This window comes from Hemicordylus capensis, chromosome 12, assembly GCF_027244095.1.
Source record: "Hemicordylus capensis ecotype Gifberg chromosome 12, rHemCap1.1.pri, whole genome shotgun sequence".
In the NCBI taxonomy this organism is placed as follows: domain Eukaryota; kingdom Metazoa; phylum Chordata; class Lepidosauria; order Squamata; family Cordylidae; genus Hemicordylus; species Hemicordylus capensis.
In genome coordinates, this window is record NC_069668.1 from 16046673 (window position 1) to 16060274 (window position 13602).

Consider the following 13602-nt stretch of genomic DNA (forward strand, 5'->3'; position numbering starts at 1 on the left):
GTCCAGAAACACTCCCAAGCTATGTACCCGTAGCTACATATCTACTACAACTCCCATCCTCCTCCGCCACAGTGGCAAATAGTCAGGGATGATGGGAGTTGTAGTCCAACAGCTGGAAGGCCGAAGGAGAACAGCCCTAGTCTTGAGAAACTTTGTTTTTTCTTTTTTTCTTTTAAGGAAAACTGCACCCTAGACGACAACTGCAGAAAGCAGAAGAGGAGATTGAAAAGGTCCGATCCTGCCGGGGATGACGGAGCCTCTCGGTTCCCCTCCAGCTTCCAAGTCAAACCTGTAAAACCACTTAAATTTGGAGCGAGTTCAGGAATTGCCGGCCGAGCTGTCCAAAGAGACCTATGGGAGGGGAAAGGTGACAGATTCTGAAGGTATCGAGACCAAAACAGCGGAAAGGAGGTCTTGTTGTGGGAGCAAGCATGAAGGCTCCCCTTCGATAAGCAGGGCCCACCCTGGTTTGGATTTGAATGGGAGACTCCACGTGTGAGCACTGGGGGATCTTCCCCTTAGGGGACGGGGCCGCTCTGGGAAGGGAACCTGCCTGCTTGCATGCAGAAAGTTCCCAGTTCCCTCCCTGACAGCATCTCCAACGAGAGAGGGCTGGGAGAGAGACTCCTGCCTGCAACCTGGGAGAAGCCACTGCCAGTCTGTGAAGACAATACTGAGCTAGGTGGACCAAGGGTCTGACTCAGTAGATGGCAGCTTCTTACATTCCCTAAGATCTTTCCTGGCTCTGTACTTGAGATCCTTTTAGGAGAGGAAAGCTGGTCTTGTGGTCGCAAGCATGACTTGTCCCCTTAGCTAAGCAGGGTCCACCCTGGTTGCATATGAAAGGGAGACTAGAAGTGTGAGCACTGGAAGAGATTCCCCCTCAGGGGATAATGGGGCCACTCAGGGAAGAGCTGAAGGTTCCCAGTTCCCTCCCTGGCAGCATCTCCAACGAGACAGGGCTGGGAGAGAGACTCCTGCCTGCCACCTGGGAGAAGCCGCTGCCAGTCTGAAGACAATACTGAGCAAGATAGATCAATGGTCTGACTCAGTATACGGCAGCTTCCTATGTTCTGAAAAGGAGCTTTGCCAGTCTAGAACCCGCACAGACAACTCCTCTCCGCTCGACAATATTTAGCCTTCCCTTTAAAAAAAAAAAAAAGTGCCTCTATAAAAAGGACGCGCAGATGATCACAAATTGCTTCTCAAAACTTAATTTAGTTTACGGTTTGTATAAAACCCTGCCACATCCCTTCCTCCATCTGCTTCACGTCTCCCAGCACACTCGCTCCGCTTCGGCTTCGTCAACGCCATTTGCATATGCAAATATTGGCTGGGCCAAAAAGGACCTTTCCAACCGGCTTCTTAAAATTAGACAAACATTGACTCAGGTGCGGTTACGCACCCTCTCGGTGGAGAGTCCCACCCGTGTTTGTTTTTGAACAACAAAAATTTCACACCACTCATGGGCTCCCAGAAACCTCTGCCGAGCGGCAACCACACCTGCACCTTCTCTGTCAGTTGATCTGAATGCCCTTTTAAAGCCGTCGCAGTCAGTGGTTGTCATTGCATCTTGTGTCGGGGAGTTCCGTATGCTAATCCTGAGCTGTGTGACAAAGGCCAGTTGAACACACACACACACACACACCCCTCACCCACCTGGTGATCATGCTGACTGGATGACTGCCAGTTTGAGTCTTGTACAAGCGAGAGCAAACCCTTTCCATGTCCACTTCCACCACCCCAAGCATCAAATTCTAAGATGTGCCCCTTCTACTTAGGAACATAGGAAGCTGCCATATACTGAGTCAGACCCTTGGTCCACCTAGCTGAGTATTGTCTTCACAGACTGGCAGCGGCTTCTCCAAGGTTACAGGCAGGAGTCTCTCTCCCAGCCCTCTCTCCTTGGAGATGCTGCCAGGGAGGGAACTGGGAACCTTCAGCTCTTCCCAGATCGGCTCCATCCCCTGAGAGGGAATCTCTTCCAGGGCTCACATGTGGCCTCCCATTCCAATGTAAACCATGGCAGACCCTGCTTAGGAAAGGTGACCATTCATGGTCGCGACCACAAGACCTGCTCACCACACTCTCCCTCTTTAAGCACAGCCAGAAGTTGTTTTTATTCCGCCCAATTTTCACCACCAGCCATCGGCCCTGAAGCATCTGCCATCACGCTGGTGTCCAGATGACTTTTCACTCCACCAAGCAGCGGTTTGACGGCTTCTCTTGCTTTCAACCTTGTGACATAGTTTTCGCCTCTCTCCATCCAACCCCTTTACTCCGAAGCGTAAAGTCCACCAATGGACTGATCCTCTGTTGCCCTCTGTCCAGCCATGGGTAAAAACTGTATTTTTAAGAAGAGTTATCTAAATATATACCCAAGGATGAGCAGGCAATCTCAGAACGGGAAGTTAAAGTCACTTGGCCACCAAGACCCCAAACGTGGCACACTTTCCCCTCCCCTGGCAGGGATGACTTCCGACCGATTACTTCACAGGTTATAGCACTCGGACCAGAACAAGAAGGTCCAATATACATAAAGCAAGGCAATCCTTAAAGTTACATAAAAGCAGCACACCCACAGGTGAAACTCGGAAAATTAGAATATCGTGCAAAAGTCTATTAATTTCAGTCATGCAGATTAAAAGGTGAAACTGATCTATGAGACAGACGCATTACATGCAAAGCGAGAGAAGTCCAGCCTTAATTTGTTATCATTGTGATGATCATGGCGTATAGCTCGTGAAAACCCCAAATCCACAATCCCAGAAAATTAGAATATGACATGGAACCAAGAAGACAAGGATTGTAGAATCGAACAGTATCGGACCTCTGAAAAGTAGACAGTGTACTGTGCTTGATTGGCCAGCAAACTCGCCTGACCTGACCCCATAGAGAATCTATGGGGCATTGCCAAGAGAAGGATGAGAGACATGAGACCAAACCATGCAGAAGAGCTGAAGGCCGCTAAGGAAGCATCCTGGTCTTCCATAACACCTCCTCAGTGCCACAGGCTGAGAGCATCCATGCCACGCCGCATGGAGGCAGTCATTGCTGCAAAAGGAGCCCAAACCGAGTACTGAATACATAGGCATGCTTCTACTTTTCAGAGGTCCGATATTGTTCGATTCTGCAATCCTTGTCTTCTTGGTTCCATGCAATATTCTAGTTTTCTGGGATTGTGGATTTGGGGTTCTCACGAGCTGTACGCCATGAACGTCACAATGATAACCAATTAAGGCTGGACTGATCTCGCTTTGCATGTAATGCGTCTGCCTCATAGATCAGTTTCACCTTTTAATTTGCATGACTGAAATTAATAGACTTTTGCACGATATTCTAATTTTCTGAGTTTCACCTGTAAAAGAAATGAACAGCAGTCCACAAAAATGGTCACCCCAGAGCAGATTCCGGGCAGAAAAGCCCTATTTTCGCATTTCGTAGACTTCAGCCAACGCCCAAGAACATAATTCGTCCAATGGGATTTTTTTAGTTTCTTTATATGGGGTTTTGCTTCATCGGCACGCATATCCCAATTGGTAAGGTCCTAAGAGCTGGTCTTGTGGCAGCAAGCATGAATTGGCCTCTTCGCTAAGCTGGGTCCACCCTGGATTGCATTTGAATGGGAGACGACATGTGTGAGCATTGTAAGATATGCCCCTCAGGGGATAATGGGACTGCTTTGGGAAGAGCATCTGCCTGCTTCCAAGTTCCCTCCCCGGCGGCATCTCCAAGGTAGAGCTGAGAGAGACTCCTGCCTACAACCTGGGAGAAGCCGCTGCCAGTCTGTGAAGACAATACTGAGCTAGGTGGACCAAGGGCCTGACTCAGTAGATGGCAGCTTCCTATATTCCCTAAGATCTTTCCTGGCTCTGTACTTGAGATCTTTTTAGGAAAGGAAAGCTGGTCTGGTGGTCGCAAGCAGGACTTGTCTCCTTAGCTAAGCAGGGTCCGCCCTGGTTGCATATGAAAGGGAGACTAGAAGTGTCAGCACTGGAAGAGATTCCCCCCTTAGGGGATGGAGCTGCTCTGGGAAGAGCAACTATGCTCCAAGTTCCTTCCCTGGCAGCATCTCCAAGACAGGGCTGGGAGAGAGACTCCTGCCTGCAACCTGGGAGAAGCCGCTGCCAGTCTGGGTAGACAATACTGAGCTAGATAGACCAAGAGTCTGACTCAGTATATGGCAGCTTCCTATGATCCTAAGATGGCTTGCGAATTCATATACATCTTTCGCACAAATCACACAATGAAGGCAAACTTAAGTATGGACATCAAACTAAAAAAACAACCACCATGAGAGGAAGAAATAAAAAAACCAAGAAGTAATCCTCCGTAAACGTTTTGGGTAAATAAACGTTCTGCTCAGAAGACTGAAGAAAAAGAGAGCTCGTGCCAGGAAAGTTTCTGGGGAAAGTGAGGTGCCAATGCACCTTGGAGCCAGCGTGGTGTAGTGGTGAGAGTGCTGGACTAGGACCGGGGAGACCCGAGTTCAAATCCCCCTTCAGCCATGAGACTAGCTGGGTGACTCTGGGCCAGTCACTTCTCCCTCAGCCTAGCCTACCTCACAGGGTTGTTGTGAAAGAGGAACTCAAGTCTGTAGTACACCGCTCTGGGCTCCTTGGAGGAAGAGCGGGATATAAATGTAAAAATAATAATAATAATATGAAAAGCTGGCACTCTGACCCCCAAGACATGCACGCAGCCAATTAATCTATGAAGTTGCCTTCTAGTGAGTCAGAACATTGGTCCATCTAGACCAATAAGTTCTGCCACCAGTTCTGGGAGCCTAATTTTGCAGAAGTGCACCGTCCAGCAAATTAAACCCCTAGCCTGCCTGGTGGCATTATTATTATTATTACTACTACTACTATTACTGCTACATTTATATTATATCCCGCTCTTCCTCCCAGGAGCCCAGAGCGGTGTACGACAGACTTGAGTTTCTCTTTCACAACAACCCTGTGAAGTAGGTTAGGCTGAGACGGGCCCAGAGTCACCCAGCAAGTATCCTGGCTGAAGGGGGATTTGAACTTGGGTCTCCCCGGTTCTAGTCCAGCACTCTAACCACTAGACCACGTTGGCATAACTGTCCTTGTCATTTAGGCAGCATCAGTAACCTAGAAAAGGGAGGGGGAATGTTTTGACAGAATCATTGTCTAGTCTGGTCCTCTGGGGAGAATCCCTGCTCGCCGCAGGCGACCAGACCATTTGCAACTCCCTGAATGTCCAGCTGAAAGGTTTTCGGGAAGCAGATGTCAGGAAAGAACCCTCCCTCAAGACCTGAGGGGCTGCTGCCAGCCAGTGTTGCTGATACTAGGCTAGATAAAGCAAGGGTCTGACTCCTTGGGAAGGCAGCGCCCTGTGTCCATAGACTGACACAACAGAGAATTCTAGCCTTCCCCGGCACTTTGACGCTTCCGTAGCTAACCATCTTCTCGCTCCCAGCTTTTGGTTCTCTTTTGCAAACAGCCTCCCATGGGAGGAGAGGAGAAGGTAGAGAGATTTGTCTAGGCAACAGTGGGATCTGGGCCCTGCTGCAGAACAAGCTGGAGAGGAGAGCTGGTCTGGTGGTCGCCAGCATGACTTGTCCCCATAGCTAAGCAGGGTCTGCCCTGGTTGCATTATGAAAGGGAGACGAGAAGTGTGAGCACTGGGAGAGATTCCCCCTTCAGGGGATGATGGAGCCGCTCTGGGAAGAGCTGAAGGTTCCCAGTTCCCTCCCTGGCAGCAGCATCTCCAACGAGACAGGGCTGGGAGAGAGGCTCCTGCCTGCCACCTGGGAGAAGCTGCTGCCAGTCTGTGAAGACAAGACTGAGCTAGGTGGACCAAGGGTCTGACTCAGTATATGGCAGCTTCCTAAATTCCCTGAGATCTTTCCTGGCTCTGTACTTGAGATCTTTTTAGGAGAGGAAAGCTGGTCTGGTGGTCACAAGCAGGACTGGTCCCCTTAGCTAAGCAGGGTCCGCCCTGGTTGCATATGAAAGGGAGACTAGAAGTGTGAGCACTGGAAGAGATTCCCCCTCAGGGGATAAGGGGGCTGCTCTGGGAAGAGCTGAAGGTTCCCAGTTCCCTCCCTGGCAGCATCTCCAACCAGAGAGAGACTCCTGCCTGCAACCCTGGAGAAGCCGCTGCCAGTCTGTGAAGACAATACTCAACTAGAGGGACCAAGGGTCTGACTCAGTATATGGCAGCTTCCTATGTTTCCTATGTTATGTTTACTCTGCAGGTAGCCCCAACCGTGTAACCATGCCCGTTGTGTGCCAAGGAGGAGTGTCCGCTATCAGCAACAACTTTCCGAGGCATTCCCCAAGTGGAAGGACCGAGACGAGCAACGGGGGGAGCGACTTTCTCAAGCCACTCCGTGGCCAAGTGTGTGTTTTGACGCCTGAACTTTCAGCACTTTCTGTTCCACAGAGGCCTGGTGGCAAAGTTGACCGGAGCTGCTGTCAGTCAGAGCAGTCAATATTTGGCTAGATGGGCCCAAAGTCAGACTCTGTACAAGGCAGCTTCATAGGCACAGGCAGAGGCCATATAGCTCAATAACAGAGCCCTGTTTTGCATGCAGAACACCCCGGGTTCGATCCCTGACATCTCAGCAGGGCTAGCAATGCGGGGATTCTGCCTCTGAGTGACGGTCTTTCCATATAGCTTCAGTCGCTGCCCATAGACACCATATGAGTAGCGACAGTTAAAATGGAGCCTCCAGGTTCAGAGGCACTACATCTATAAAATACCGGAAGACAGACAAGCACTCAGGGATTGTTCTTGTCTTCATGCCCTGCGTATGGACTTCCCAAAGAACCTGGCTGTCCCCTCTTGGAAACAGGATACTGGACTTGATGGACCCAGCAGGGCTGCTCTTATTGGCTGCTCTAGTTCAGAACTGAACCTCCATATCTAAGGGAAGTATACCTCCCAAGGCCAGAGACTGGAAACAAACAAGGGAAGGCAATTCTGACCTTGTGGGCTTCCCAGAAGCATCTACCTAGCAGAGTTTCCAACACCAGCCTGGAGAAAGGACTCCTGACTCCAGAAAGCGACCCTGTAGATTTACCTGAACAGAACACAACTGAATCTAAGAGGAGCCCTTTAAAAATCCAGATTAAAATCCAGATTATACCTGTATTTTCCCAGCAGTAAGAGCACCACGAATTCAAGGTGAGCTCCCAGTTACCAAAATCAAACAAGGTGGGGTGCTAGTCTTGGATTCAGATAAATTCACAGCAATAGCTCGATCTGGGGGGTGGCCAGGGGAATACAGAAGACAATAATGACAAGAAAACCATCGCCAGGAACAGCTCCAGAATGGGCAAGGCTACCACCACTCCTCCAATTAGCTCCGGGAAGCAGGCATCATCGCCCCGCTTCTTTCTGCCCACACAACAACCTTGGGAGGTAGGGCTGCCAGCCCGCCAAGGTCTCCGGGAACTCCTGACCACTCTCCAAAGCAACCTGGGACGTCTTAAGAGGCTCGATTCTGGGGGGAACGGCGGGACCCGGAATCTCTCCGGGAACGGCTTCGGTCCGAGTTAGGCCCCTGTGGCCCCCGGGATGGCGAATGTGGACGCAGGAGGAGGTCGCTGCTTGAGCCCAGGGGTCGAGGCACCCGCCGGGCCCCCTTTCCCAAGCTCGGCAATGCTTTGAAGGGCCCGATCCCTCCCAAAGCGCTACTCCTCCAGTGGCAGCTGTGGGGCGGGGGGGGCAGCTGGCCACCCCACCGGCCCCCCCCCGGTAACCCGCTGCCTGAGGTCACCCCCTCCGTGAAGGGCCGCCTCTGCCTGACCCCTAACTAACCAGCCTTGCCAGCATCCGCCAGGTCCCAAAACCCAGCAGGGGCCAGGCGCATTCCTGGGGGGGGGGGCGAGCCGGGGGCCCACATCTTACGTGTCCGCCCTAGCAAGGGGAGGCAAGCCAGCCACTGGGCAGGGCTCACCGCCCCCAGCCCTAGAGGACCAGAACGGCCCCCCCGCCGCCGCCGCCGCGCCTGCCCCGCTGGCTTCCGAGTCGCCCCACCGGGCAGGGCAGCGCGCCTCCCGCCCCACACCACAAGCCCCCGCAGCAGCGGGACGGGACGGGACTCACCGTTGGGGCCGTACTTCTCCCGCTGCCGCCGGACCTGCTCGGCGCTCAGCCCGCAGCTCTCCCGCACCTCGAAGCGGCGCAGCGCCTCGTCGGCGGCCAGGCTGTGCGCGCCCTCCATGGCGGCCGGCGGGGCGCCCCTCTCCGCCCCGAGCCAGGAGCCCGCGGGCGGCGGGAAGGCTGGCCGCCGGGGACGGCGAGGGCGCGCTGGCTGCTCCCTGCGCCGGAGCGCAGCCGCTCAGCCCCGCCAGGCACCTCTCCAAGCCGTGCGCTCCTGCCCCGCCGACGGCCGGCCGCCGGGGCGCCCTCCCAGCTGGCGGGCGGGCGGGCGGGCGGGCGGGGGGCGCGCTCTGCCTCTCTGCCCTGCTGCCTCCGCGGGGGCCGCCCGCCTCTGCTCTCCGCCGCCGCCGACGGGCGTTCACTGCCTGCGCGCCCGGCTTCTCCCCGCCGCCGCTGCCATCCCGCGCCCGGCAAAGTTACTTTCTGCTCTGTTGCTGCTGCGGCGCCGGGGGGGGGGGGGGGCGAGGTGGGGCTGCCCCGCCCACGGCTTCCTCCCCTCCTCTCCTCCTCCTCCTCCTCCTCCGCCCGCGCGCGCGCAGGGGGAGGCGTCCCCCCCCCCGGCTCCCTTGGACCGCTCGCCCTTTGCCGATGCTCGCCCTCCGGCGCCGGGCTCCGCCCCCTTAGGCCGGCCGGCCCCCATTCACAAGCTACCTGCCGCCTCCCCATTGGCTCCGGCGCTCTCCGGAGGCCGGCCTGCGCGCCTGCCATTGGCCCAGGCGAGCCTGCTCATTTGCATCTCCCTCGCTCGCGCGCGAGGACCGGGAAAGGTGTGCGCTGCGCTCGAATGGACGCGTGTACTCTTGTCTTATTATGTATGTCTGTATGTATTCAAGTGTCGATACCGCCCTTCCAAAAATGGCTCAGGGCGGTTTTTGCTTGAGCCTTCCTCCTTGCCACCTGCGTGGCAAAACGGTCCTCCCCCTATGTAGCAGCAGGGAGGCTGCACCGGTTGGATTTCTGCTGCCCCTGCCGGACACCTGTCCAAGGCACAGTTGCTTGTAGAGCTTGAGACGATGCAGACAGATTTCTGCATAGGGGTAGGGGCAGGCCGACGGACTGGGGAAAGCAAAAAGGAAGGGAGGCAGAACCACTCATTCAAGCAACTGATTTTTAAATGGTGCAGATCAAATAAGTGGGGCTGAGGTCCATTTCTGCTTTTAGAAACATTCTTTTCCTGTGACTTCTTTGTCATTGCTGGCTTACATGTCTTTATCCCCAGCCCCCCTTATTTGAAAGGGGGCTGGCCGCACCAGAGGCATGGAGGGAGAGCAGGGTATAAAATATAAATAATAATAATAATAATAATAATAATAATAATAATAATAATAATAATAAAGAATTTAGTACCTGCTTCAGCGGGGGTATACCTTGGACCGTCTCAGAAAGAGAGGATGATTGCGGGTGGTCAGCCACAGGAGAAGAGTGCAGCCTGTGTGTGTGCATTTTCAAGTGTGCATTTTCAAGTGTGCATTTTCACGACCTTCCAGGAGGCTGCTTTGACTAGTCAAGAGATGAGTAGAACTTCCATGATTTGAGGCAGTATACCTGAGAGTGCAGTTACACTGGCAATAAAACAGTGGGAAAGGGCTGTCAGCCTCCCGAAGACTTCCAGTAGCCTATGAGCCAGGCCCACAACGTTGACCAGTGGTACCACCTCAAGTGATGAAGGATTGTAGTGATTTATTATTATTATTATTATTATTATTATTATTATTATTAATAATTCCCTTCCAAAAATGGCTCAGGGCGGTTTACAAAGAGAAATAAAACAAATAATTTTGACGTCTACCTCCCAAGCAAGGGCCAAGAAATGACAGAACTGTGGCACTGACTGTTTTCTCGGTGTTCTCTATCCCCAACCCCAAATCATTAGGATAATGTTGCAGTCGATTTTGCACAGAGCAAACCGAGGAAGCTGCCATAGACTGAGTCTGACCCTTGGTCCATCTCGCTCAGGATTGTCTCCCCAGACGGGCAGCGGCTTCTCCAAGGTTGCAGTCAGGAGTCTCTCTCAGCCCGATCTTGGAGAAGCCAGGGAGGGAACTGGGAACCTTCTGCTCTTCCCAGAGCGGCCCCATCATCACCTAAGAGGGGAATATCTTGCAGGGCTCACACATCAAGTCTCCCTTTCATATGCAACCAGGGTGGACCCTGCTTAGCTAAGGGGACAAGTCCTGCTTGCGACCACCAGACCAGCTTTCCTCTCCTAAAAAGATCTCAAGTACAGAGCCAGGAAAGATCTTGGGGAATATAGGAAGCTGCCATAGACTGAGTCAGACCCTTGGTCCACCTCGCTCAGTATTGTCTTCACAGACTGGCAGCGGCTTCTCCCAGGTTGCAGGCGGGAGTCTCTCTCAGCCCTCTCTTGGAGATGCTGCCAGGGAGGGAACTGGGAACCTTCCGCTCTTCCCAGAGCGGCCCCGTTATCCCCTGAGGGGAATCTCTCCCAGTGCTCACACTTCTAGTCCCCCATTCATATGCAAGCCAGGGCGGACCCTGCTTAGCTAAGGGGACAAGTCCTGCTTGCTCCTAGGAGACCAGCCAAAGGGCAGGGTGACAATGAACAAATGGTCCTACTCTTGACCGTGGCGTTGTCCTTGGAGGACGCGCCTGTCTTTTCCATCCCTCTGACAACATTCCCAAGGACAGCCCTACGGTTTGCACTGAGCAAATTTTTGGTTGGTTTCCAGGCTGCTCCGGGGGTGAGGGTTGCACCCATCCTTGGGCGTGGCAAAACTGAGCCAGGTAAACAGAAAGAAGAATTAAAAAGCACAGCCTGGACCCAGCAGGAACGGATCCCGGCCGCCTGACCCGCCTCTGTCAATATTGGAGAATCTGCGAGGAGGAGGAGGAGGAGGAGGAGGATAGAAAACACACACACACACACACACCCCGGCTTTAAACTTTCCACGTTGCTGAGCAGATCCTCCTTTCCTCCTTCGGAGGAGGATGTTTGCTTTCCTGTGCATGCTCTGCGCATGGTGTTTCTGCATCCTCGGTGTTTCTATTTTCATAGGCAGGGTGGGAGGAAGGTTCCGCGCGCCGGAGAGCTGGAACAGATGCCCGAGGGGGAGGATTGGGCACAGCTCCGTGCCCGGCGTGCCCGCCTCGCAGCGACATTCTCCTGACAATATGGGATAAAAGGCCGTTACATAACCGTGGGCTGCGATCACGGAACGGGCCCTCTTTCCCTCTTGCCCCCCCCCGCCATTTGTTGTTTCGGGGTGGGTGGGGGAGCATGTAGCATCAGTGCTGAAGGTATGAGCCAGCGCGGCGTAGTGGTGAGAGTGCTGGACTAGGGCCGGGCAGACCCGAGTTCGAATCCCCATTCAGCCATGAAAACTAGCTGGGTGACTCTGGGGCCAGTCACGTCTCTCTCGGCCTAGCCTACTTCACAGGGTGGTTGTGAAAGAGAAACTCAAGGATGTAGGACACCGCTCTGGGCTCCTTGGAGGAAGAGCGGGATTTAAATGTAAAATAATAATAATAATAATAATAATAATAATAATAATAATAATAATATGCCACCCGTCAGCCCCTGCTAACTGAGCCAAGAGGCAGAATGGTGCAAAAATGGTGATTTGCAAAATGGTGCAAAAATGGTGATTCTCTTTGCAAAATGGTGATTCTCTTGATTGAGCAGGGGGGAGAGCGACTGGCCTTCTCCGTCCCCAGCACAGCATCCCTCCAGTGGCTGTTGCTGGGGTCCGTCTTATGTTTCTTTTTTTAGATTGTGAGCCCTTTGGGGACAGGGAGCCCTCTTTTATTTATTCATTATTTCTCTATGCAAATAGCTTTGGGGACTTTGGTTGAAAAGCGGTATATAGCCAGTGTGGTGTAGTGGCTAGAGTGCTGGAGTAGGACCGGGGAGACCCGAGTTCAAATCCCCATTCAGCCATAAAAATACTAGCTGGGTGACTCTGGGCCAGTCGCTTCTCTCTCAGCCTACATCACAGGGTTGTTGTGAAAGAGAAACTCAAGTATGTAGTCTGGGTGCAACCCTCTGGGCTCCTTGGAGGAAAAAGCGGGATATAAATGTAAAATTAATAATAATAATCGTCATCATCATCATCATCATCATCATCATCTTCTCTGTTCCAGCAAGCAGGGCGGTTCAGTCACACCTCCAGCTTGCAGCAGACAGGCTGAAATAACCCATAGCTTGCTTAAGGCCACCCCTCACCGCCAGGTGGCTGACGGTAGATCCGAACACAGGTCCTCACAGGGAGGAGAGCTGGTCTCTTGGCAGGGAGCATGAAGGGCCTACTTTGCTAAGCAGGGTCTGCCTTGGTTTGCATTTGGATGGGGCTGAATCCCTGCATGAGAATCCAGTATCCCCACTGGGCGGTGGCAGAATGATGAACTAGCCTCTACAGATTCTGATATTGGGTTTCCCGCTCTCAGCAATGGCTCTCCTGGGTTTCGGGCAGGGTCCCGTCCCCACCAACCCATCTGGTGGCAGCTCAGAGGTGGGTCTTCTCTGTGGCTGCTCCTGGTCTGTGGAAATGCACTCCGGGCAGAAATCCGCAATCTGAGTTCATTATTATTATTTATTTTTACATTTATATCCCGCTTTTTCCTCCAAGGAGCCCAGAGCGGTGCACTACATACTTGAGTTTCTCTTTCACAACAACCCTGTGAAGTAGGCGAGACTGAGAGAGAAGCGGCTGGCCCAGAGTCACCCAGCTAGTTTTTTTTATGGCTGAAGGGGGATTTGAACTCGGGTCTCCCCGGTCCTACTCCAGCACTCTAACCACTACACCACGCTGCCTCTTTATTATTGGCCTTCAGGAGGGCCCTGAAGACCTCTCTGTTTGGCCTGGCCTTCCAGGGTTTTAGAAAACCGTTTTAATGACCGTTTTATGTTTATTCTATTTATTTGGTACATTGACTTAATATATTTATATACCGCCCCAAACGCAAGTTATGTTGTTTTTACAGTGTGTGGTTTTAATAGTTAATTGATTTTAGTTTTGATTTAATGTAGCCGTTTTGGAAGGGCAGTATAGAAATCAATCAATCAATCAATCAATCAAATAAATATGCAATTGCTTTATCTGGAGTCTCAGACCATTGGTGCATCTAGCTCAGTATTGTTTACTCTGACTGACAGCGGTCCTTTCAGGCAGAGGTCTTCCCCGGCCCCACCTCGAGCTGCTGCCAGGAATTGAACCCGGGACCTTCACGCACGCCAAGTAGCTGTTCTTCCGCCGAGCTGCAGCCGAATTCCCTAAGAAGCTGCTGCCTACAGAGTCAGTCCCTCGGTCCATCTGGCTCTATACGGTCTACACTGACTGGCAGCAGCTAGCTCACCAAGGTTTCAGGCAGGGGTCTTTCCCAGGCCTACCTGGAGCAGACACCAGGATTTGAACCTGGGACCATCTGCATGCAAAGCAGTGGCTCCACCATCAACAAGGACCCTTTCCCCTGTGAAGCTGCCTCTTACTGAGTCCACCTGACTCA

General features: G+C 52.8%; 1 protein-coding gene across 1 annotated transcript in view; it reads right to left on the bottom strand.

Annotated features, from left to right (window-relative positions):
- The window catches only part of LOC128336063 (sarcoplasmic/endoplasmic reticulum calcium ATPase 3), a 102797-nt gene extending 94153 nt beyond the window's left edge, over positions 1 to 8644 (bottom strand). Inside the window, exon 1 of the mRNA XM_053275201.1 lies at positions 8083 to 8644. Within this exon, the coding sequence (XP_053131176.1) occupies positions 8083 to 8200 (118 nt within the window). The 5' untranslated portion in view covers positions 8201 to 8644. The remainder of the gene's footprint in view (positions 1 to 8082) is intronic.
- Between the last annotated feature and the right edge of the window lie 4958 nt (positions 8645 to 13602).